General features: G+C 37.5%; 1 protein-coding gene across 4 annotated transcripts in view; it reads right to left on the reverse strand.

The window, feature by feature from the left end:
• Nucleotides 1–26,780, reverse strand: part of BANK1 (B cell scaffold protein with ankyrin repeats 1) — a 317,486-nt gene that overhangs the window by 48,530 nt on the left and 242,176 nt on the right. For all 4 annotated transcript variants that reach the window (XM_043871399.1, XM_043871400.1, XM_043871398.1 and 1 more), the window contains exon 8: nucleotides 1,903–1,981. In XM_043871399.1, coding sequence (XP_043727334.1) covers nucleotides 1,903–1,981 — 79 coding nt within the window. The remainder of the gene's footprint in view (nucleotides 1–1,902; nucleotides 1,982–26,780) is intronic.

The following is a 26,780-nucleotide window of genomic DNA, read 5'->3' on the forward strand; positions in this document are numbered from 1 at the left end:
TATGCTGATGGAGTAAATGATGGAGTGGCTGAAAAGAAATCATTGCTCAGGCTAGCAAAAGGACTTCACTGTTCCTATCTGGGCAAATCGATCATCAACTTAGAATTACATTCATGCTATAGGCAATTCCTCACAGCTACCTTTATGTCTACATGTTCAGTTTATGTATTCTATTTTATGTAAACACTGTCTAAGCAACAGGGTCTCCTTAGTCCTTGTCAAATATGCCCAAACCTGGAATACAGCCCTCGAGAGTCATACATGGGTGGGTCAGTGGGTTTTAGGAAAATTCACAGAAATGATGATACCAATGGAAATTTGCTGACTTAGGGTGTTCTATGTTTCACCTCTTCTCCAAGGAAAGAGTCAGAGGCCTGAGTCCAATCACACAGAATTTCATATCAGTGACAGTTTCAGGTCCAAACAGTCTGTAGAAATGACGTTGTTCTGTACCAATAACTGAAATAATGTCTTATTACAGGTAGTACTTTTGAGAATTAAATGTCATAATAAATACATGGTCATTATCAATGATGGGCTTTACATCACTTTCATTACCACTAAAATGATAATAAATCATTAAAATGATAATAAAATGTATAACTTTAAAATTTAGTGCATCAATTGATTACATTATCATTTAGCATGATTTTGTGTTCTGTCCTAGTGTTTGAAGCGTTTACTGATTTTGCCAAAGTATGCTAGTTAAGGAATTGTATTTAATATTATTTGATTTGCAAGTCATTCCATCAGTTGAAAAACTGGTAGGCAGTTTTATGGAGCATCAGCTGTGAACTACTCAAAGTGCAAACGACCTGAGGTAAGAACAGGGGAATTTGGAACAGAAGTGTGATTAGTTCCTTCGTGAAGTACAGAATATTAGGGGCAAACGGGAAGGCAATGGTTTCAAGGTTTCTTAACAGAGTACTACTGGCATTTTTGAGAAGATATGTTTCCTGGGGCAAGTCCTGTGTATTGCAGGATATTTAGCAGAATTTTTAGCAAAACTCCCTTCTCAACTCATGACAACAACAAAATCTCCATTCATTGATGTACAATCTCTGCTGGGAGTAGAAAATAATGCTTCATTAAGAGCCACTGTGTTATTGCGACAATCCAGGGGAGAGCTGATGCCTGAGTGGACAGTGTGGATAAATAACAGTGACAGGGTAAGGAAATACTGGCCGTATTGTGAAGGTGGAGTTCTACTATCTGACACATTGGATGTCGGGTAGGAGAGAAAGTAAAAAATGGTGACTCCAAGTTTTGGGACTGAATTGAACAAGGAAGAAATCTTTATTTCCTGAGATGGCAGTATCAGCAGGTAGAGTAGATTTGGGCATGATTGGGGGCTTTCAGATTTAGAAATGTTGAGTGGGAGATGCCCGTCAGACTAGCCCAGTGAGCAAGCTGCTGTGAACCAGTGGAGTCTGGCATGATGGGTAGAATTATGTACATGGAGGAAGATTCTGAAATAGTCTTCAGTCATTATATATAGAACTATACATTCTATTACAGCCAGCGGGGACCTTAGAGAGACCTAGTGCAAACTTCTCATTTATTATCTGAGAAAACTGAGGTCTGAAAATAATGTGACTTTGTTTAAAAAAATAAAAAAAATATAGTTATTGCAGAACATCTATATCAAACTGACTAGTGTACTTTCTTTGGGTAGGAAAAACTGCTGGTTTGATTATTAAACACTGAACTTGTTAGAACTATTTAAATTAGCAAGATAATGTAGTAATATTTCTACCAGATGATATGCTCAAAGTCATTCCATTAATTAAATGTCTTCCAATGCTCTTTGTGTTTTTCCACACTCTCTTCAGTTTGACTTTACCAGTTACAAGTACCTTAATTTAAGTGTTATGTATATATGTAACATAGAGGAGCACTTACTAGGAGAACATGTAGAAAATGAGGTAATACCCTCTTCATGGTGACTTTCTTGCTCATTATCTCTGCTAACTTCTTGGATCTGAAATAAAGGAGTGCAATTTTCAATAACATGCATTAATATTAATAAATCTGTATTTTTAATATACCAAATGGAGAGCTGATACCTGTGAAAATAAGAATTAGTTTTTAAATTTTAATTTAAATACTTTGATTATATTATATGTCTTAGCTATTATATTTGGGCCATATACAATTTTTTCAATGACACGTAGTATTAAAAAAGTGTAACTAGAACAATATAACATTCATAATAAACAATAAATATATTTTAAATGGAACTTCTTGCAATACTTTTAAGATTCAGAGCAATAACTATGAAATTTTTACAATATATAACTCTTGAATAAAACTGAATTGAACTATCTCATTTAGAAACCATAAACTTTGCTTCCTTTGAACATTTCTGTATCTTTTACCAGATCAAAAAATAATTAATTACATCAAGGATTAAAATACAGTGAAAGACAGTGAAATTTTAAAGAACTTTCTTTAAAAAGAAAAAGGAAGCTGAGTAAAGGAATTTATGTTCCTCTTTCTTAAATCAGTTCCACTACAACTAGAAGGGGGAATTACTGAGAAAGCATAGGGACCGGCTTTATTTTCTCTGGAATTCCTCTGCTCAGTTCTTCAGTTGTGTCCAAATCTTTGTAACGCTATGGACAGGAGCCCACCAGGGTCCTCTGTCCATGGGATTCTCTAGGCAAGAATACCGGAGTAAGTTGCCGTATCTTTCTCCAGGGGATCCTCCCGACCCAGGGATGGAACCCTGATCTCCTGTATCTCCTGCATTGGCAGGCAGATTCTTTTACCACTGAGCCATCTGGGAAGCTGGAATTGCTAGCCTTTGCTTATAATCTCTGAAGGAGGCATGAAGTCTAAATTACTGGAACACATTGGTGGTTGTAGAGAAAACTAAGTAACTCCAGTGACAGTTCTATTTGTACAAAAGCATGTTGAGAAAGAGATGGAGCTTGGTTGCATTAACATAGATCACATTTTGTTACCAAGAACACCAAGTGATTATTCAAACAATTTATGCTTTTTTACTTAATAAAATTGATGGAAATGATTAGGCCATTGCTCTATACTTTAAAAATTAGAAGTGTTCACATTAAAGCATTATTAAATTTATAACAGCCTTGGTGTGCAAGAGTATTTGACTTGCATCATGACTTCATCAATTTGATTTGTTACCCACTTTGGCCAATGAGAGCTCAATGGAATTTATTTTATTTGTTGTTGTTGTTTAGTCAGTTGTGTCCGACTCTTTGCAACCCCATGGACAGTATCCTGCCAGGTTTCTCTGTACATGGGATTTCCCAGGCAAGAATACTAGAATGGGCTGCCATTTCCTATTCCAGGGATCTTCCCAACACAGGGATGGAACCAGCAGCTCTGCAAGTCTCCTGTATTGCAGGCAGATTCTTTACCACTGAGCCACTGGGGAAGCCAGAAGCAGCAGTCTTTGATTTCCATTGAAATCTTGAAACTAAAAAATCTCTTTAATGTTTTTATAGTGAGCTTGATGCAGAAGCTCATTTCCTTTTTTTATCGAAGTATTAGTTGATTTGCAATGTTGTGTTAGTTCCTGGTGTAAGGAAAAGTGACTCTGTTTTTCATATACATATAACACGTATTTCACATTCTTTTCTATTTAAATTATATTTTCTCCCTTGCGGACTCAATTAAATGCTAATGTGAAAAGTCATGTGACTTTACTACAGAGATTGACAAGTTGGTTGATGTCTGTACGCTCAGTATTAAAAGCATTGTTGATATGGCCATTTTTTGTTTTCAGTTAGCCTGACCTCTATATTTCACAAAGTAGATCAAGAATGTATTTTTTAAAATCCATAATATTAAAATCACACCAAGGAAGTTTTTACTAGTTGAGTACCAGGAATGCTTTTTAAAGATTTCAGGAATTATGTGAAAATTTCCTTTAACCTATTCACAAACCTAGACACCACAAGCTCAAAATCAGTCTCTTAATAAAGAGACTGTGGGCAACTGTGTAGGAGTTATGTCTGTGTATGTGTGTGTGTGTGTGTGTGTGTGTGTGTGTGTACTGAGGTTGAAACCTAATGGAATAATTTTTACATTATAACTTTAGCTTTATGGCATTTATATAAACAAATACAAAAGCCTAAAATTGTCTTGAAGAAAATGGCTTCCAAATACAAAAAATAGCCAAATTTGATTGAGCACTTTCATAATTATTATGTAAAACTGGTATTTTGTATGATCAGGCTATATAGAAAGCAACTGTTTTCCAGGAATGAAAGGATCTTAAGACTTATTTACACTAAAAAATATTGTGTCTTTCTAGAATTCTTTACACTTACAATCATATATACTTTGGAAAAATGTGTTATATCTAATGACATATTAATAACTGGTAAAATCAAGGATGGCTCAAAAGTATGGTGGCATTCTGACATCTAAGCACTTTGATACTTTGTTATGTGGTGCAGAGGACAGAGAGTGGATTTTGAAGTCTAAGCTCTCCTCACACCTTGAGGCCACTTCCAGCCAGTCTCCCTAAGGGGTGACACACAGGGCAGACAGCTTCTGGTCCTAGATCCATCAGTTCTAACTACAGTTGTGAATTTCAAGCTTTGGCACCTGACCCTTTTAACTACATTCCAGCCCTATATGATAATGCTTGTTTCTAATCCATCACAGTTGTGATTGCATTTGTGAGGTACCACCACCTTTACTGAACCAGGGCTTCCTTGGTTTCTCAGAAGGTAAAGAATCCACCTTCAATGCAGGAAACCTGGATTTGATCCCCAGGTCGGGAAGATGGAGAACGGAATGTCTACCCACTCCAGTGTTCTTGCCTGGAGAATTCTAAGGACAGAGGAGACTGGGGGGCTACAGTCTATGGGGTCACAAAGAGTCAGACACTATTGAGCTACTTGACACTTTGACTTTCACTTCACGCATGGTTTGAATTCAGCCATCTTTCACTAAAATGTGAATGATACAACTAAAACCCACTCCTTGCTTAAGGTTGTGGCAGTAAAAGTAAAAATGTAATTGTCATTTACAATTATGGAAACTAAAGTTTGAAAGGAACCTGTTCATACACTGATACAATGCTGAAACTATGTGTCACAATAAAACTGTAATAATTTGGATATTTATCCAACCAAGTTTGTTTTTAAATGTAGTCTATGCATAGAGAACAGCCTTGTGGTTGCTATGGGGGAGGAAGGTGGCTGAGAGCAGGACTAGGAGTATGGGGTTAGCAGATTCAAGTTACTATATATAGGATGGATACACAAGGTCCTACTATATAGCACAGGGAGCTATATTCAATATTCTGTGATAAACCACAATGGGAAAGAATATGAAAAATGATGTATATTTATGCATAACTGAGTCACTTTACTGTACAGCAGAGGTTGGCACAACATTGTAAATCAGCTATACTTCAATAAAAAAATTAAATATAATCTATGGTCTGCACTGTCCAGCCCTCTTTATAAACTGGCTCTTCCTGGTTTCCACACTCGTCCTCTTCTCCTTTTACAGAATGTATACTGTCTGGGAGATCTTATCCACTGCAATGTCTTTAGTTTATATCTCTATCATGATGATTCATAGACATGTAATTTGCTCCAAATTTTTCTGGGGTCTAGATTCTAGGATTCAGCAAAGGATACTAGAGTAACTATTCACAGAAGCATAGGGAAAAACCTGGAGGGAGGGGGAAAAATCAGGAGAGACTATACATTAAATATTTGTGTCCCTTCAAAATTCATATGTCAAAATCCTAACCCTCAAAGTGACTGTATTAGGGAGTGGAGGTTTTTGGAAAGTAATAAGATCATGAGGGTGGGGCTCTGATGAATGGGATTAGTGCCCTGATAAAAGAGACCTCACAAAGATTCCTTATGCCTTCCATCATATGAGGACACAGTGAGAAGATAGCTATGCATGAACCAGGAGGAGGGCCCTCACCAGATACCAAATCTGATTGCACCATGATTTTGGACTTCCCAGCCTCTTGAACTGTGAGAAATATGTGTTTGTTGTTTATAAGCCACCCAACTTATGATATTTTCGTTAGAGCAGCTTGAATGGCCAAAGACAGAGAATTTCAAGTAATCCTTGCTTCACCAAGGGTAAAAAAGGAAAGTCCTGAAAACAGTTTCTATACATTTTAAATCAAGATCATTGGTGACCCTGGGGAGGGGAACTATAGTGGAACTGTGTGACTTTATCCTGGACTGAATCTTGGGGTGTAATATGGGAGTGAAGAATGGAGGGCATTATATACACAGAGTTTCCTTTTAGGAACTATGATGTGAGTAAGGGTTACGGGACAACACTGATTAAGATTTGTTTTTCAAACAATAGTTAAAAGATGTCACTGAAAGAGTGCATTACTGCAGGTCTTTTTTCTATTCCTATAATAAGAACAAAAGCATATACCAGACATAAATGTAAAGCTTTGCTACTGACAATTATAAAACCTTGAAATCAGTTTTAGTTTCAAAATCCTAAGTTAAAAAAATGTAAACTTCTGTAAAGGAAACACAAAATACCAGTATGTCAGAATTAGAAATCATTATGGTGTTTTGAATACTCCAATTATATCAAATTTTTAAAAAACATGCTTTAATTTGGAGTAAAACTAAGTAGAAGCTAAATAATGGATACATTTACGTTTCCAAGTTGACAGATTAGAGTCAGTGAAGAGGTAGCCAGGTTTACATTTATGTTGACTATTGCTAACAGCCATCTTTTTTTTCCCTTTTTTTCTGAGCTTTTGATAATTTGAGTGAGGGTCAAAGAGAACCAAATGGAAAAATCCAAGTTGAGTAATAAAAGGTTAGCATTGTCATCATCACAGTTTTGCACATGTCATTTATATAAAAAACAGAAAAGCAAGTGGTTTCTGAAATCTAAGCCAGAAGCAAACATAAAACACCACTTAGAGACCCAGCAATTTCCCCAAAGATTATACTCTTCAGTTGTTAGATAACAAGTGTTATTTGACAAATGAGACAAAAGACCTCTAAGTTTATATTATCAGAAAATAAGTGTTCTTTGAACAAATTAAATAGAAAGGTTCTTAAAGATTATACTGTTGCTATCTATCCCCAATAAGTATTTATAAGGCTGGAATAATTTCTAGCTTTGACATACAGAATTAGAAGAGTCAATTCTATTGATCAGAGAATTTAAAATATGAAGGATCAACAGTCAGACAAGATGAATAATAAATTAATGAAGACATGGTAGAAGAGCAAATAAAATTTCTACCCTTAAGCCTTCAGTTTGAAGGCAGGTAAAATTCAGAAGAGGCTCTTCTTTTGGGAAAAAGTCACTAGAGACAAAGCTGTTGTTACTAACTATAAATATATAGATTTATATTTTTTTGATGTGGCAACACACCATAATACTCTTAAGTATTCCCATTTTACAGTTTTACATTTAAATTGTGGAATTGAACTAGCAACACCATCAATATCATTTAGTAGCAGAGCAGTATCAGTATCTCTTAATCACAGAAACCTGTGAGACACATATGTAGCCTCAATAAATAATTTTGCTTATTAAAAGTCATTTTCACCCCATCTCAATTTACTAGCTTCCATTCACATAAATTATCAGATCTTTACCATTCCCACATAGTTTTGATGAGTAAGTACATTGGCAGGATGGATACTTAGATCTTACCTAAATATAGATCTATTTAAGAAACATTAGACAAATATATATTTTCATGTACCGAAAACAACCAAAAGTTATACTAGATTTGGTAAGTTAATAATAGAACAAACCTATTGAAAGTAAATCTGCAGTGCATTTAAGGTAAAAATAAAATGGAAAACTTTTGTGGTAGGAAAAACGACATTGTTATATATTAAAGAAACATATTTCCCCTACACTGGCATGTAAAATCAAAATAGAAGAGACTCAATAAAACCAGTAAGTTCACTTTGGGAGAAAAACATCATTTTCTTTAGTCCAGAAATCTGAAAGCTTTTAACTTATAATAGTGAAATAAATTTTATTTTGTGGGGGCCCCAATCAAAACACTAAAGGTGCTGCTGTTTCTATTCTAAAATTACCGTAAAAAGAGCTTCATCCCACTTCATTCTGCCACTAAGTGCAAACATCTTGTGAGGCAGTAGCTTAGCATTTTCATGCTTCAAGTGATTTGTTTGGCAGATTTCAGTTGCTTGTGAAAATAATTCCTAATCTTCATATTCATAGCCTAAAGGAAACCAGGACTAGTCTAATGGAAATCAGGGTGTGTCTGATATCCATTTTCATCTAGAAGTAACTTCATGAGTGTGTAATCTTACATGAAGTTTAGATAAATTAGTTTAATGAAATTTATCTTCAGCTTTACATATCTTCTGAGAAAGATTTTTCTGGTTCTTAATTTAGACAGTTATTCATTCCCAAATAGCAGGCCATGGCATTTTCCTGAAGAAGGGTTTCACAATAGAATATATAAAGTTTAAAATAGCTCCTTAAATTAAAAAGAAATTCCTTTTTACATATGGTCAACTTATCTTTGACAGAACAACAAAGGCAACACAATGAAACCAAGAGAGTCTCTTCAACAAATGATGCTGAAACAAGTGGACATCCACACGTAAAACATCAGTCTAGACGCAGACTTTATACCCTTCACAAAAGTTAACCCAAAATGGATCATAGACCTAAAAGCAAAATTACAAAACTCACAGACAATAATGGGAAAACCGTAGATGATTTTGGTTATGGTGATGTCTTTTTCGATAACACCAAAGCAAGATCCATGAAAGAAACAGTTGATAACCTGAACTTTATTAAAAATAAAAACTTCTGCTGTGCAAAAGACAAACTCAAGACAAACAGAAGACAAGCCACAGACTAAGAGAGAATATCTGCAAAAGATACTTCTGATAAAGGTCTGTTAACAAAGTATACGAAGAACCTTTAAAATTCAACAAGAAAATAAATTGATTAAGAAATGGGCCAAAGATCTTATCAGACACCACAGCAAAGAAGATACACATGTGGCAAATAGGCATATGAAAAAATGATCCACATCTTTCCCATATGGTATTATGGAAATGCAAATCAAAACAACAATGAGATAATTAGATTCCCTGAGGATTCCCAATCCCTTTGCTGGATCCCCAGAGTGAGAAGCCTGACATGGGGCCCAGAACCTTCACAGCAGTGGGAGAACTTTGATATTATTGTTCTCCAGTTTGGGGGTTGCTCACCCGGCAGGTATGGGATTTGATTTTATCATGTTTGCGCCCCTCCTACCATCTCATTGTGGCTTCTTTGTCTTTGGACATAGGGTATCTTTTTTAAGTGGGTTCCACTGTTCTCCAGTCAGTGGTTGCTTAACAACTAGTTGTGATTTTGGTGCTCTTGCAGGAGGAGATGAGTGTACATCCTTCTACTCCACCATCTTGAACTGGATGCTCAGAACACAAATTTTTAGGGCAATCAATAATACTTGGCAATGAAAATCTTTGATATAGGTTATTATACTTTTGCCTAAACACATAGAATGTATGACCCCAAGAGTGAACAGTAAGGTGAACTATGGACTCTGGGTGGTTACGATGTATCAAATTAGATTCATCCCTGGTAAAAAAACAAAAAAAAAGGACCAATTTGGTGAGTGATGTTGATAATGGGGGTGAGTATATCTGTGTAGGAGCAGGGATATATCATAAATTTCTTGCTCTCAGTTTTGCTGTAAACCTAAAACTTGTCTATAAAATCAAGTCTGTTAAAAATTTTAAAGAAATTCATATGCAAATAGATAGTGGATTTAATGTTATTAATTTTGTCTGCAAGAGCTCTTGAAACTGTTCAGGATAAAACTCTATAGAAACCAACAATGAGTTAGCACATACAAATATTAATATAATGGTTGAATCCCTAGGTCAACTAGCTTTCTAACTATAAGTATTCTGTTTAGATATTTGAATCACTTTACATTGTAATGGATCATGTAATTAAAATAGTAAGATAAGGATTGAGGTACTTTAACTGAGATTTGCATTTACGAACAGCTGAGTGAATTGAATGAATTTGAGGACATTTGGAAGTTTTATAAAGATATATTCCTCACTAAATCACTGAATAGCTTAGAAATTCATCAAGCTAAAGCAATGTCAATCCAGTTTAGGCAAAATTCTATCACTAGAGAATTGAAGCAATGGCAATGGGGCTGTATTTTTTTATTTACTTATTTAAAAACATTTATTCAGAACTTACTAAATATTAGAAACTAGGCTAGGCTGGGAGCATAATGAAGGATAAGTTAAGTTTAAAAAAAAAAAACACTGAAAATACCCACATACATATTCATAATACATATGATAGGTACAATGGCATTATTATTAAAAATAATAACATATAATATTTACAGTGTACTAGCACTGGTCTGGTGGGCCACAGTCCAAAAGGGTCCCAAAGAGTCAGACATGACTGGGTGACTAAGCACATAAACATACACGCACACAGACTCTGGTCTAAGTTCTGTATTATGTTAATTTATTTTAGCCTCCAAACAATTTTATGAAATAGGTTTACTGTTGTAATCCTCACTTAATGAGTCAAAAAAAACTTACAGTGGGGTTAAGTAACAGCTAATGTCTCTGACTAGAGGGCTCAAACAATAGGAAAATAAATAAATAAGTGTATACAAGAAAGAATGTGTTGTCACCTAAGACGGCCATGAATCAAGAGTCATAGAGATTCACAGAACAGATGCATGCGTGCTCAGTCGCTAAGTCGTGTCCAGCTCTTTTGTGATCGCATGGACTGTAGACCAGGCTCCGCTGTCCATGGGATTTCCCATTCAAGAATACTGGAGTGAGTTGCCATTCCCTACTCTGGGGGATCTTCCTGATCCAGGGATTGGACTTGCGTCCTTTGCATTGCAGATGGATTCTTTGCCATTGAGCCAGCAGGGAAGACCCATCTTAGGACAGATAGCTGACAAAACTTTGGAAGAAATGCACAAATCTCAGGGCTGTGGCTGGCATTGGAGACATCTTTGAAAGATGATTAAAATATTTAAAAGTGGGGGCGGGGCATCATGAGCAAAGTAACATAATTAAATGTGGCCATGGGAAAGCACAGGCTGTGTTTGGGAAACACTGGATCATCCTGCTTGACTAGCGGGTAAGGGCAACAGACGTCTGGTTACAGGGTGCACAGAATCCCTAGTTGCCCAGTTCTGTCTCCTCAGTATTTCTGGCCCTCAGGCCAGGTAGTGGGGAGCCAGGCTGTCCGTCCAGTTGGCCTGTGAAGCATATGCTGAGTACTGTCTTGGCTATTGTCTGCGTTATGAGAAAACAGAAGGCCCACTCTCAGTCCCCACAGAAGAGATGGTCCAAACAGCAACAGTAGCCTTTGAAAGCACATACAGACATCATTAAACCATATCACGGCTGTATCGATGCCAATACGTGTGTGTATGCTGAGTTGTGTCCAACTGTTTGCGACCCTGCTGACTGTAGCCTGCCAAGCTCCTCTGTCCATGGAATTTTCCAGGCAAGAATATTGGAATGGGTTGCCATTTCCTACTCCAAGAGATCTTTCCAATCCCAGAATCAATTTGCATCTCTTGCGTCTCCTGCATTGGCAGGCGGATTCTTTTACCACTGAACCACCTGGGAAGCCCATAGATGCTGCTAGAAGAGTGCTAATGGGGACAGTGGGGTCAGGGATAGAGGTGGGGAAAAAATGCACCCAAACCAGCAAAGAAGATTCCAAGCTTCCCTTTTCATTTTCTCTCCTGCCTTTGAGAAGCAGGAGACAGCTATGTTTTCACATTTGACTTGGATACAAATACAGTGAAAATACCTAATAAACATTCTTGTGTTCTGAGAAATAAAAAAATGAGATGAATGGAGATATGTTCTAATCAGAGAATCTTGCTGTAGGCCCAATCTTTCAGAGGAAAAAAAAAAAAAACTGTTGTAAGATGAAAATGTTAGAAGTAAGAACATACAGGTTGCACGGTGATATCGTTTGACAACTTAATGGTCTGTGTCTCCTTGGTAGCACAGAACAAAAGTGTGTGTGGCTCTTATTCCTTCTACATTCACCTCAGGGAATATATACAGTTATCATAAATGGGATCAGAGAGGCAGAGAAGTTTTTAAATGGTTGTTCAAGGGCACTAGATGAAGCCAGTTTCTTCTAATCAGGGTTTGATCCACCACTCTTGAGATACACGTGACACATGACTAGAAACACTTCTCTCTATCTTGCTGCCAAAGAATGAGATGCAGATGTCATGATTTAGGAAGGTTTTGATTACAGTGTCTACATTTATAAAGTAATTAATGATTTTCAAAGCAGTTTCGCATATATCACCATCTTCATATCAACACTGCAAGTCAGGCACAAGGAGACTTAAGTGAAGACAGATGAAGAGATGGTGTCTTGTCCGCAGCTTACAGTGTATAAAGCAGAGATTCAAATCCAGGATAACCCAGGAACTGGGGGGTTTATATCCTGTGGATCCTTGTCCAGTGTTCTTTATATTATGAATATGTTGCTTTTTATTAAAACTATTTGTACCAGGTAAATATGTCATTAAAAGAGATGGAGTGAAAATGATATATTTTTTGGAAATGAAACTCTTTACTCAATGAAGAAATCATGTCTGACTACAGATCAAAGTTCTATAAATGATAGTGAAGTTTAAAAATTTATGTTGGTGGTAAAAATGAAGCTGAAATTCAGAGGCTCTATCTTTGACTAATAGTCTATTTTCTAGAGAATGTGAATAAGAGAGAATTATGGAGTTAATCCAAAAAAATCTAGTAATCAATTAAATTCTATTACACAGTTTAGGATGAAAGATGACCTCCATGACTTCAAAATCATTAAAAAACAACTCTGATATATTCCTAAAGATAGAAAAGTCTGTATTTTACTGTTTATTTATCAGCAGATTGAATTTTCAAGAAAGTGTAACTTTTTCCAGTGGAGAAACATTTTTATCAGGTAGACTTAACCTGCCTTTTGATAGATGTAATAAAAAGATAAATGAAAGTAAAATTCCACACATTATAGTTATATTTGTTTTATGATAGTACACCTTGGTATAGGAAGATTACAATTTACTTAAAATTGTGGTTTCAGATTTCCTTGCTTCCCTGGCCCTCATTACCACAGCAGATTTTATATCCATGCTTTCTTTCTTTCTTCCTGAGTCTTTAGCCACATTTCACAGATAAGCCAAAGCACTTAGCCACTGGACATTGGTTTGTCTCTGGAACACAGTACCAACTTCTGTTTGACCACTTCTGCAAGTGTTATCAACCCTTCCAGTGCAAAGCCTATACAGACAGGTCATTTGCTAAAACAGAGATGTTGGATTTGTGCTTGTTTCTTTTAATTACTTTTATCTGGTCACATAAACTGCCCAGATATGCCTTTCCACTTCATCAAATAGTTAACTCACGATAAACAGAGGTCAGGTGATATATTTTAGGGGTTGTATTTCTTCATTCTTATTCTTTTTAGACTTGCCTATTAGCTCAATGTTTTCTTTCTTTTCCTTTGACTTTTAAAAAGAAATAAATAAAACCATAGAATGACAGGCTTTCATACAATGAGTTAACAAATCTCTACTGTTATCTAAATTCTAGTTTGGTGAGACATTTTAACCAAACGTAAAGTAGCATGATTCAGGTGACCCCTATATTATCCTTTTGTGAATCACAGGATGTGTGGGCCAGATGTACTAAAGATAAAAATACAGTTCAGAAGGCAATTTAAATAGATCTTATGTTCTGGGAAGATTACCTGTCAGGAAAATCAGGAAAAAAATGAATTTAAAATTATGACATCCTACTCAGACACCTTGTTATATGTGGCTGGGTAAAGAATTCCATTTCACATCTAATGTCCATGTCTTATACAATAAAACCTATATAAGAAAGCATTGGAGATTTTCAGCCATGAAGTGTTCTTTTCATACTTTACCCCATCCTGGAAAGGATAACCTAGATTATTGCATTTTAGGAGGTTGAGAGGAAAGTTAACTTTAAGATGAGGAACAATATCAGATAGTGTAGTGATCTTGGCTCTCGATGCACAGTAAATTCCCAGGGGGAGCTTTCATAAACTCCCTATTTCTAGGCCCCACCCAAGACCAACTAATTAGAATAATCAGAGATGGGACCCAGGCTGTAGTATTCATGAAAGGCTCTGCTGAGGATTCTACTCTGTGTCCAGTACGGAGACCCATGAGGACAGTGAATACAAGCACAGATTTAGAATGAGATGGCCTAAATTCATAGTGGCTCCTGACTATTGACTTATGAACAAGTTATTGAATCTTTCTCGGAACTAGTTTTTATCTATAAATCAAGTACCTACTACTTTGGGTTGTTTCAAGGGTTAGATGAGCTATTTCCTGTCATAGATTAAATGCTATTACTACTATGCACATGTCAAGTCTCAAATGGTAGTTCAGTTCCTGTACCCTGATCCCTGATGGCATTCCAAACTTTCATTATCAGATCACTTGCTGAATTAGAACTTTATATTTTCTTTAGAGGCAGTGCTGTGCCTTCTTGAAGCAGCAGAGCAACGTGGTTAAGAGCATGGACACAGGAAACAATAGTTAGGTTCAAATCTTGACTACATCTTCTTGTAGCCCTGTGACACTGGTTAAACACTTGATTTTTCTCTCCCTCAATCTGCTCATTTGTAAAATGGGTTACTAACATTATCTGCCTCAGAGGATTATTGTGATGAGTAAATGTATTAATATACACAAGATAGATGGGACTTCCCCAGTGGCTCAGACAGTAAAATATCTGCCTGTAACATAGGAGATCTGGTGGGCTACAGTCCATAGGGTTGCAAAGAGTTGGACACAATGAATGCCTAACAAACACACACATCATGCTGATGATAATGTTGCTGATGTTAGTAGTGAAATCCTTTACTGATGTTTCAACCAAAGGTGTTAATTTTCCAAATATCTAACATTGTACCCACCAGATCTTTCCATTGCTCTTAGCGGTTCTCCCACACGATATCCACTAGAACTACATTGGAGAATAAAGTTTTCAAAGATAACTTGAAAGGATATCCTCTCATTTCTTTACCAGTTCACAGATTTTTTTTGAAGTGATCATTCAAATCCATAACCACTTCTTGAAAATGGTCTGAAAGATCATGTTCTAATACTGGTTAACAAGTAGTATCTTCTTTCCATATGCATTTATTTTATTAATGTCTAGGTTGTATATCACATGGTTATATAACACTGATGTTGATATTAATAGAGAAGAATAAGAGAATTCATAAATTACTGCTATGCTGCAGTGCTAAACAAAAAAAAAATCTTAATGACATCTGTAGAGATCTTGAGTGAAGAGGCATTTGACATTCTCTGATAGTGCTGAATATCCTATTTTTAGGATTTTGCGTTTTTTGGCACTTTAAATAAAAATTTAAGATTTAAAAAAATGCTGTACCAGAGAAACATAATGTAATTCATGAATTTAGTCTTTGTTCCCTATGTAACTATTAGGTAGTGTTTCATCACAACCACAATGCCTATCGAGGAAGCACCTCAAAGTGTCAAGGGTCCAGCTGGAGATCACAATTAGCAGCCGATGTAAGTGTTTACAACCAAAGCTGGGAGATACTTGTCACAAGGAATTCATCATAACGCATCTCATACCTGACAAAAGGCACATTAATAATCTTTTATTGCTTTCTATGCTTTGAGGGCTTTAATTTTTCAAAAGCCAAACAAGGTCTTTTCACGTTATTTTTACTTGACCCTTAATGTGCCAAAAGATATACTTTCTGAAATAAATACTATTATGAGCTACTGAAAACACCTCTAGGCAAAGCAGGCAACTTATTAACTATGACTTTATGAGACTTCACACATTGCATCTTGTGGAAAGCAAATAAAACCCTTATATCTGTCACTGCCTTTTTCTTAATACTTCACAGCTGCCATCCAAAAAAATCCCTCTGCTGAAGCTTCTGGCAATGGCTGGTCTATGAAAGAGAAATGAAATTCAGAGAAAAAGTGATTACAGAGTTATATTTTCCATGGGGTTGCAAATGCAGGTGTCAGGAGCTTCAGTAATGTTCTTTCTTTGTCCTTTGCCAAGCGTGTTATCTCTGGAAGAGACCACCACCAGCCTTTCTTTAAACAGATGTGCCTCAGCGGCCAGCCTGGAGCCAGGATCTATGCTGCTGAATTTATGGCCCTACACGCTGGAGGTGGGATCCATCCATGTGCTCATCCATTCAACAAATAAAGTGAGTGCCTACTACGTGCCAGGCCAGGCAGTGTTCAGAATAACAAGGATATAGCAGCAAATAAAATATTATGAAGTTCCTGCCTCTGTGGAACTTCATTCTAGTGGAGGACAGGCAAGTGTTGTTTACAAGAACCTGCACTGTGTTTTATGCATAAATTAGCATGGACTGGGGTAGTTAGAACTGGACATGGACCAACAGACTGGTTCCAAATAGGAAAAGGAGTAGGTCAAGGCTGTAAATTGTCACCCTGCTTGTTTAACTTATATGCCGAATACATCATGAGAAATGCTGGGCTGGAAGAAGCACAAGCTGGAATCAACATTGCCGGGAGAAATATCAATAACCTCAGATATGCAGATGACACCACCTTTATTGCAGAAAGTGAAGAGGAACTAAAAAGCCTCTTGATGAAAGTGAAAGAGGAGAGTGAAAAAGTTGGCTTAAAGCTCAACATTCAGAAAACTAAGATCATAGCATCTGGTCCCATCACTTCATGGGAAATAGATGGGGAAACAGTGGAAACAGTGTCAGACTTTATATTTTTGGGCTCCAAAATCACTGCAGATGGTGATTGCAGCCATAAAATTAAAAGATGCTTACTCTTTGGAAGGAAAGTTATGACCAACCTAGATAGCATATTAAAAAAGCAGAGACATTACTTTACCAACAAAGGTCCGTCTAGTCAAGGCTATGGTTTTTCCAGTGGTCACGTATGGATGTGAGAGTTGGACTGTGAAGAAAGCTGAGCACCGAAAAAATTGATGCTTTTGAACTGTGGTGTTGGAGAAGACTCTTGAGTTCCTTGGACTGCAAGAAGATCCAACCAGTCCGTCCTAAAGGAGATTAGTCCTGGGTGTTCATTGGAAGGACTGATGCTGAAGCTGAAGCTCCAATACTTTGACCACCTCATGCGAAGCGTTGACTCATTGGGAAAGACCCTGATTCTGAGAGGGATTGGGGGCAGGAGGAGAAGGGGACAACAGAGGATGAGATGGTTGGATGGCATCATTGACTCAATGGACATGAGTTTGAGTAAACTCCGGGAGTTGGTGATGGACAGGGAAGCCTGGCGTGCTGCGATTCATGGGGTCACAAAGAGTCGGACACGACTGAGCGACTGAACTAAACTGAACTGGGGTAGTTGGGGAGGAGGGTTTGTTCTGAGGTATTAGTTTGTGTGTGTGTGTTTGTTCAGTCTCTCAGTTGTGTCTGACTCTTTGTGCCCCCTGGACTATAGCCCACCAGGCTCTTCTGTCCATGGGATTTTCCAGGCAAGAATATGGGAGTGGGTTGCCATTTCTTACTCCAGGGGATCTTTCCGACCCAGGGATCGAATCCACATGTCTTGCATCTCATGCACTGGCAGACAGATTCTTTATCACTAGAGCAATTTGGGAAGCCCTATAAATTAATAAACATATAATTATTTTTAAAAAGGTCTTCCTGTAGCTCAAATGGTAAAGAATCTGCTTGCAATGCGGGAGACCTGGGTTCGATCCCTGGGTCAGGAAGATCCCCTGGAGAAGAAAACGGCAATCCACTCCAGTACTCTTGCGTGGAAAATCCCATGGACAGAGTAGCCTAGCAGGCTATAGTCAATGGGGTCACAAAGAGTTGGACATGACTGAGAAATTATTTTTAAAAAGGGACATACTATCAGAGTGAGATTGTTTATTTCACATAGCTCAAATAGGTCGCACATATTTGCATACATATAGCTATGAAATATATGTGTACATATATTTGTATACATATAGTCTCCTAGAGGCAGATTCCTTATCTGCAATGCAGGAGACACGGGTTTGATTCCTGGGTCAGGAAGATCCCCTGGAGAAGGAAATGGCAACCCACTCCAGCATTCTTGCCTGGAGAATGCCACGGATGGAGGAGCCTGGCAGGCTTCATCAGTTTATGGGGTCGCACAGAGTCGGACACGACTGAGCGACTAAACCATCACCACCAGCTATGAAATATATACTTATTTGAGTATGAAGCATAGACATTAATGTGCATATATATTTCCCATCCTCTGTTTTTCCCACTCCACATGCATGCCTTTGCCAAACCTGTCACTCCATCACCATAAGTGCATATGTTCTCTGTTCTTAAAAGGGGGTGGACCTCTGTGATCTCCTTGAGTAAGGAGTAGCACAGAGGAGCCTCCGTATGACTTCTGAAGTAAGCCATGAGAATGACGCAGCTCTTGCCTGCCTTTCTCTCAGGATGCTCTCTCTCGAACTCAGTGAAGCAGCCTGTGAAACATGGAGATCCTTACCCATTTGGAGAGGAACAGACCTGAGTTCGTAGCCCGGTGGAGCTCTCAGCTCAGAAGGCCAATTGCCAGCCATGGGACTGAGCCATTTTTCATGTATTCTCCAGTCCTCTTTTGAGCTATTCCAACTGAAATTATTGGAGCAAAGATGCGCAAACTTTTTGGAGCAAAGTTTTCCTACTGAGCCTTGCCTAAATTTCAGATTTATGAGCAAAATCAATCTTTATTATGATCCTAGTCCACTAGGTTTTGGGGTAGATTGTTACACAATAATGCATAGCCAGGACAACACACACACACACATGCATAAGTGGTCAACTGAGTGTGCTCTTTTCAATTCTAAGGATTAGATAGCAAATACGAGGAGTAACTAGAAAGGGTCCAGTGAATGTCCACCATAGATAGTAAATGCAAGAGCATGGCCCTTGTTAGTAGTGTTACACACTCAGGTTCAATCTGAGAGAAGGTCTGAATATTTTCCCTGAAATTTCTTTGAATGTTGTATTCAGGTTTTCCCAGAAAGGCACTGAACCTGAGGTCAAAATCACGTACTGAAGCTCTCCAAGTTAGTGATGTATAACCTTGAACAAGTCACGTAACCTTTAAAAGTCGCTTTATGTGTATGTGTATAAACATATACATAATAAAAACACGTATTTGTATTATTATTGTCATTCACACAAGATAGAAAAGGTAACAGCAGTAATAACAAGTGCTAACATTTTGGGGTCTATATTATGAGGTAGGCACTGTATTATGTGCTTCATATGTCATCATGTGTTCTTAAAACTGTTCAATTTATTATGTATGGTACTATTATTATCTCCTTTTTCATTGAGGAAAAAACTAAGTTACTGAGAGATTAAGTTACTAGCCCAAGATCAAATATAAGTATTAGAGTGGGATTTAAAAGGTAAGTGTTTCATGCACACCGATTTTGCCTACCTGCTGTTGTTAAAAAACAAAACTCAAAAAGCAAAACAGAAAAACAGTAAGTCTTTCAGCTAGCAGAATCAGGGATGTCTTTAACTACTATGAGGCATATCAGTTCAGTTCAGTTAAGTCGCTCAGTCGTGTCCGACTTTTTGTGACCCCGTGGACTGCAGCACACCAGGCTTGAGGCATACTAAGTAACATATTCATGAAAGAGGTAAAGTTCTGAAAATGCATACGTGAAAGTAGATAAGGATAGGATTATACACACAGAAAAAGCAGAAGTACTACAGGAAATGAATTGAGGAAGAATTTTTGAAAGATTTGATGCTGCTGGCACTGCTGATACCTTCCTAACGTGTGAAGCTAAAGAAAAAAGAAAAAAAAAAAAAAAGAGGACTTGGGAAATAGGCAGCCCAAATGCCATATTTTTGCTCTGAAGAGTAGGGCTTCTAAGAGATGGATTGGAAAGCAAACATAAAGGAATGAAGCAAGGAACATCTCTTTTGGTTTTGGTGTTCTGATTCCATTACTCAGATAAAATTGTTGAGCTTCCAAATTTTGTTTCCAGGGCTTTGTGGCAGACTTAGCTAGTGATATCCTATCATCCAGTTGGATATCATGAAGAATGCAGCCCAATTTTCATCCCTGTTTGTTCCTATTTTATCCTCCCAGGTCTTGGCTTCCAAACCACTCTGGTCATAGATCTTCTGTTTATGATTTTTATACTCTTTATAGCTTGTACCCTCCTCCCTGAAGACTAACAGTGATCATCTGTGGGTGACTGCTATCCTCATTCTGACTTTTAATTCTTTCTTGTTGTTATGATAAAACTTCTCATATCTTTCACCTCTGTATTATCTGGAGACTTTAAGGAAGGAAGAGGCAACAAAAGAAAAACCCTGAGTTTTTTAAACGGACTTCACTACACATTGTTCTAGCTCTCACTCAGATTATGTGACCTCTCCATTTTCCGTGTCTAGGGAATGGACGTGTTGCTTTATTCACACAGACTTCAGGATTGCTCCTTTGATATTTTAGAAATCAGCCACTCCGTGGCTCCTGCGTGCCTTTGTTGGGTGTTCTACAGGGGTTGGGGCTTTCCACCTACTGACTCCAGTATTTCTGTTCAATGCATCAAATGTAACCATTCACTGGGACAGCTCAGGAGATCAGGGCTTAGTCTAACTTTGGAGGGCTTTGTAGATGGTACTAGTCATAAAGAATCCACTTGCCAGTGCAGGAGATGTAAGAGATGAGAGTTGATCCCTGGGTCAGGAAGATCCCCTGGAGAAGGGAATGGCTACCCACTCCAGTATTCTTGCCTGGAGAATTCCATGGACAGAGGAGCCCAGTGGACTACAGTCCATGGAGTTGCAAAGAGTCAGATATGTCTGAGCAAATGAACACACACACACACAGACATACACAGACACACAAACACTTTGGAACAACTCCTCCTCCCCAATTACCCCAATCCACAATAATTTTTACACAAAATACAGAGCAGGTTCTTATAAACATTTCCCATGGCTGCTCCCTTGTGTGTTAGAACCTATAGTCAATCAGTTTGCACAGGCAGAAACATGGACATTGTGTTTGTGTTTGCAACTTCCTCTTTCAACACTAAGTCCTTCAAATGCTCAATCCAAAACTTCTGTTAATTTTACTTCCTAAATATTTAAAAAATTTGCCAACTCTTTACCACCTTCATGATTGTATGCAGAGGAAATCTCCTCGCTTACCTGAAGTAAAGCCACACATATCTGTTTCTTCTCTATTTCTCTTCCTTTTGCATACTTCTACTTCCTTCACCCACAGGTGAGCCTTACTACAGGGCTTTCCTGGTGGCTCAGATGGTAAAGAATCTGCCTTCAACATGGGAGACCTGGATTCAGTCTCTGGGTCAGGAAGATCCCCTGGAGAAGGGAATGGTTACCCACTCCAGTATTCTTGCCTAGAGAATTCCATGGACAGAGGAGACTGGTGGGCTACCATGGGGTTGCAGAGAGATGGACACGACTAAGCAACTAATACGCACAGAAGAAAAATTTTTGTCAAATGAAAATCTATGTCACCTCCCTTCAATGATTCTTCAGTAGCCTCAGGATAAGAGAATTTTACATCGCTTACAAAGAAGGCCACATGTCTTGGCTTGCCTCGAATAGTCCTAATTTGTTGCAATTTCCAATTTATTTATTTATGGAATAATTATTAGTATCATCTTTTTCACTTTTGAAAGCATAGTAGTTTGGATAATATAGTCTATGATTTGCCCAGCTTATAAAGTCCTTCGTTGATTTGTCTGTTCAGGATTATTTCCACTTGTTTAAGCCTCCGATTATCTGAGTTATTTTTCTAGAAATATTATTTCTTTCATTTCTGAGTCTTTGCACATTCTAGTCCTTCTATATAAAGGGCTTTTCCTGCTTCTTGTCTGGCTCACTATTCTTCATTGTTTAGGTACCCTGGGAAGATGAAAAAATATTTTCTTCCCCAAGACTAATATATTGAATCTCTTTTGCATTCCTATAGCTTCCCATATTCAGTTCCATAGTAGCATTGGTTCTACAATATAGTTGTTTATGTATTTGTTTGTTTTACCCAGTAAATCGTAAACTGCTTAACATCCAGAAACTGCATTGTCATGCTTGCTGTTGCATCCCAGAGTATACACCACTCTGTAGAGTAGTGTACAAGTAGATTTTAGAAAGATATTTCCTAAATGAATGAACAATAAATAAAGGAACAAATCTAAACTCTAGTAGAGTTATCTTGGAAGAGTAACTATATATCCAGGGAATTTAAAAACTGCTGAAGCATCAGTGCTTTATTGATTTCCAACTTCTCTGGGGGAACTCACTTGAATTAGATAAGCTTCTGTTCCTTTCTAAATGTGGAAAACAATATATTCACAGTCTTTTGCATGAACTTTGTTAGGAAACTTCAGCTTTGGCAGGCCACTACTGTGAGTATTCTAAATGGGAACCAAAACACTCCAAGATTCTTTCATAATGCAGTTTTTTAAGTTGGTAAATGGAGTAAAGGTATTATTAGAAGTTGTTGTTTTCTATTTGTCAATGGTAGATGTAGTTAACAATCCATTTTGAGCCTCACTTTAACTAAAGAGAACATTTAGTGAGTGAGTCATATAAATTCTTGGAAGACTGTGATTTAAAACAAAATTATATAAACCTCAAGATATATGTGTAAGTAAGATAATAAGAGTTGAGATGGACTGTTGTAAGAACTTTTTGCTATGGGATGAATTACTTATCAAAATATAAACAACTGGATTCTATATCTCAAATGAGTCTAATCTTAAAAGAAATACTTTTGCTTAGCAAATTAGGAATAAAGAAAATGGTCATAAACTGACAAAAGATATCAATACTAATAAAAATCCCATAGAAAACATCACATAAGTTAGAAATACAATAGCACAAAATATGTCTTCTTGCTATCACTGCTTCATTCAAGACTGTTGATCTCAGCAAAACAAAGCAAGAAAAAATTTAAAAATTGAGATTAATAAGAAAGCTTAGAAAATTACTGCATACAAAATTGATAAAGTGATTAATTGTATTTATATATGCCATTGATAAAGAAAAAATAAAAAAAAATTAGATGCCATTTAAGTTCAGTTCAGTTCAGTTGCTCAGTCGTGTCCGACTCTTTGTGACCCCATGAATCACAGCACGCCAGACTTCTCTGTCCATCACCAACTCCCGGAGTTTACTCAAACTCAAGCCCATCAAGTTGGTGATGCCATCCAGCCATCTCATCCTCTGTCGTCCCCTTCTCCTCCTGCCCCCAATCCCTCCCAGCATCAGGGTCTTTTCCAATGAATCAACTATTCGTATGAAGTGGCCAAAGTACTGGAGTTTCAGCTTCAGCATCAGTCCTTCCAATGAACACCTGGGACTTATCTCCTTCAGGATGGACTGGTTGGATCTCCTTGCAGTCCAAGGGACTCTCAAGGGTCTTCTCCAACACCACAGTTCAAAAGCATCAATTTTTCGGTGCTCAGCTTTCTTTATAGTCCAATTCTCACATCCATACATGACCACTGGAAAAACCATAATCTTGACTAGATGGACCTTTGTTGGCAAAGTAATGCCTCTGCTTTTTAATATGCTATCTAGGTTGGCCACAACTTTGCTTCCAAGGAGTAAGCATCTTTTAATTTCATGGCTGCAATCACCATCTGCAGTGATTTTGGAGCCCCCAAAAATAAAGTCTGACACTGTTTCCACTGTCTCCCCATCTATTTCCCATGAGGTGATGGGACAAGATGCTATGATCTTAGTTTTCTGATTGTTAAGCTTTAAGCCAATTTTTTTCACTCTAAATACCATCAAAATATTGAGCATTTAGGAATACATCTAACAAAACATGTGCAAGGACTTCATGGTAAAAATTATGTCTTTATTTAAATATATCATAAAAGATCTAAATAAATGTAGACATGATCATATGCCATTGACTAATTACACAAGTGGACCCAGCTCTTTACTCTATGTTATATAGATGCCTTTGCCATTTTATTCTGTAGCTCCTCTCAATACAGAGGTAATGTCTATTTCACTACCAGTTGATACTAAGTTCAAAAATGGGATCAGTTGTGGCCAATGCTGTGCATAGTAGGTTGATCATTGATTTTCCAGTGCCCTCCATGTCCTAATTCCTAGAACCTGTGACTATTGTCACCTTTTATGGCAAAGGGACTTTACAGATTTGATTAAATTAAAGATCTGGAACTTAGGAGGTTCTTCTGGATTATCTAGGTAGGCATGATAAAACAAAAAAGGTACTTATAAGAGGGAAGGTGATATGAAAGTGGAATTATAGAAAGGTTTAAAGAGGCTACACTGCTGGCTTTAAGATGGAGAAAGGGAGCATGAGTCAAGAAAAGCAACAGTGGAGGTGACCTCTAGAAAGTGCTAAAGACAAGGAAACAGCTTATCCTCTGGAGCCCAAAGGAAAAAACAAAACACAGTCCTGCCAAAATCTTGACTTTAGCCCAGTGAAACTTATTTCAGACTTCTGACCTCCAGAACAATAAGCAGATAAATCTGTGTTGTTTGAAACCACCAAGTTTGCAGTAATTTGTTATAGCATACATAGGAAATAAATTTAGTGAGTAAGCAGGCTGACACACGCAGAGGCTTGAAAAAGTACATGTCTGCCATTGTTATGAGATACAGTTCTGGTTACTCAGTTAGAGAACTTTGCAAAAACGAATTCAGCAAAATAACTCTAAACTGAATGTCAAGAGTTTTGGTATTGACAGTGTTCCATGGAGAGTCCAGTAAGAGTGATGAATAAACCATGGCATTTCACAATAAAATTTGGGATGACACTGGAAACTAGAAGATAATGTTGCAGCTTCTTAAAATTTCTAGGAGAAAATAATTTGCAAACTAGATTTTTATATCTAGCTATCTTATTAAGTAAGGGTGAGCTTGAAATATATCAATAGATACTTTCAGCTCTGTGATTGTCAAAATACTGTATATTCCATGCACCCTTTCTCAGAGAATGTGCTTTTTAAAATATGGAAGCAAGAAGATATGGGATCAAGGAAAAAGAGAATTCGAACATGAGAGCTAATGAGAACCCAAGGATAGCAAAGCTGGGAGAACGTGAATGGGTTTGGAGGGTTCTCAGAGCATATTAAAACAGAATAGCTCAGTAATAGATCAAATTGATAGATTATCTTATGATTTTGAATATACTGAGTTGAGATTTACACTTGCGTCAGAGGGTTTGGGCACGAATCAGTGATAGGGATGCAGGCTGGTAAGTGAGCAAACAACAGCAATGAAAACTAGGTCATACTGACTCCAGAGAGGAAATTTTGAATAGATATGAAATGTAGTAGTTGCTCTCTGGATGGTTCAGCTGCAAATATTATTTAAATAATTACAAAATGTAAGAGCTAGTGTTAGTAGCTTAGTTGTATCCAATTCTTTGCAGCCATGTGGATGGTAGCCTGCCAGGCTCCTCTGTCCATGGGATTCTCCAGGCAAGTACCCTGGAGTGAGCAGAACATAACCTAACCACAGGGAATACTATAACTATACTGAGAATATGGGGAGCGGTGGAGAGGGAAGAAAGGCAAGTTTGGATGGAGACGGCATGAAATTGAGTTAAATTCTCATATTCTATAGTACAAGTCAAGAGAGGATATGTAATAATCAAGGGCTAATAGTGTAAATACTTATTAGAAATGAAAATGCAAACACAAAAAAGACTAGCTCAAAGAAATGAATATGATGCCTTGGAGAAAGCAATGGCAACCCACTCCAGTATTTTTGCCTGGAAAATCCCATGAACGGAGGAGCCTGGTAGGCTGTAGTCCATGGGATTGCTAAGAGTCGGACATGACTGGGCGATTTCACTTTCACTTTTCACTTTCATGCATTGGAGAAGGAAATGGCAACCCACTCCATTGTTCTTGCCTGGAGAATCCCAGGGACGGGGGAGCCTGGTGGGCTGCCATCTATGGGGTCGCACAGAGTCAGACACGATTGAAGTGACTTAGCAGCAACAGCAGCAGGGCATCACAGTTGCAAGTGGAAAGGGCAGAATGCACAAGAAAATAACTATTTTGGCTTTTTAACTGTGTCCACATAAAACTTTCATATAATAAAATACTTTAAGAACTTTGTTTCTTCTAGTTTGACTACCATTATGGAATCAAAGGAATTAAAACTATCAGAAGACACATAGACCTGGGAATAAGAAAGATAGAATTCACGGGTGATATAATGAAAACACAAAGGAGGTGCAGGTTCTATGTTTTGCCAATGACGAGCTGGGCATTTTTCTGATCTACAAAATGAAGGAGGTGGATGAATTGCCGTCTAAGGCCTCTCTCAGCTGTAATGTGCCATTTCTTTGACTCTATTGTCATGAATAGTGTCCAACAGTATGTAGCACACTTCCTCTTGCTTTTTTTTTTAAAAAAAGTATGTGAAATATTAAAAAAAATCATAGATTCTACCAATTCATTAAGAAAACAAAACACCGCAAGCAGGCAGAGGGCAAAATTGTCACAAAGGACAAAGCCCAGCAAGTGGCATAATGGACAACCCAATCCAAAAGTCAGAGGTCCTGTTGTGAGTGAATCCAAGCTTTTACAGAAATCCCCCAGATATTCCATCAGGAATAGTACATGAACTGCAGTAAGCATTTCTGCATCATCTACCACAACACTCCCTAGGCTTTACAGCAAACCGAAATAAAATAACTCAATCTGTAACTGGAATTTAACAAAATTAAAATATATCTCTTTAATATTTTTGAAAGA

This window comes from Cervus elaphus, chromosome 17 (genome assembly GCF_910594005.1).
Source record: "Cervus elaphus chromosome 17, mCerEla1.1, whole genome shotgun sequence".
Lineage (NCBI taxonomy): Eukaryota > Metazoa > Chordata > Mammalia > Artiodactyla > Cervidae > Cervus > Cervus elaphus.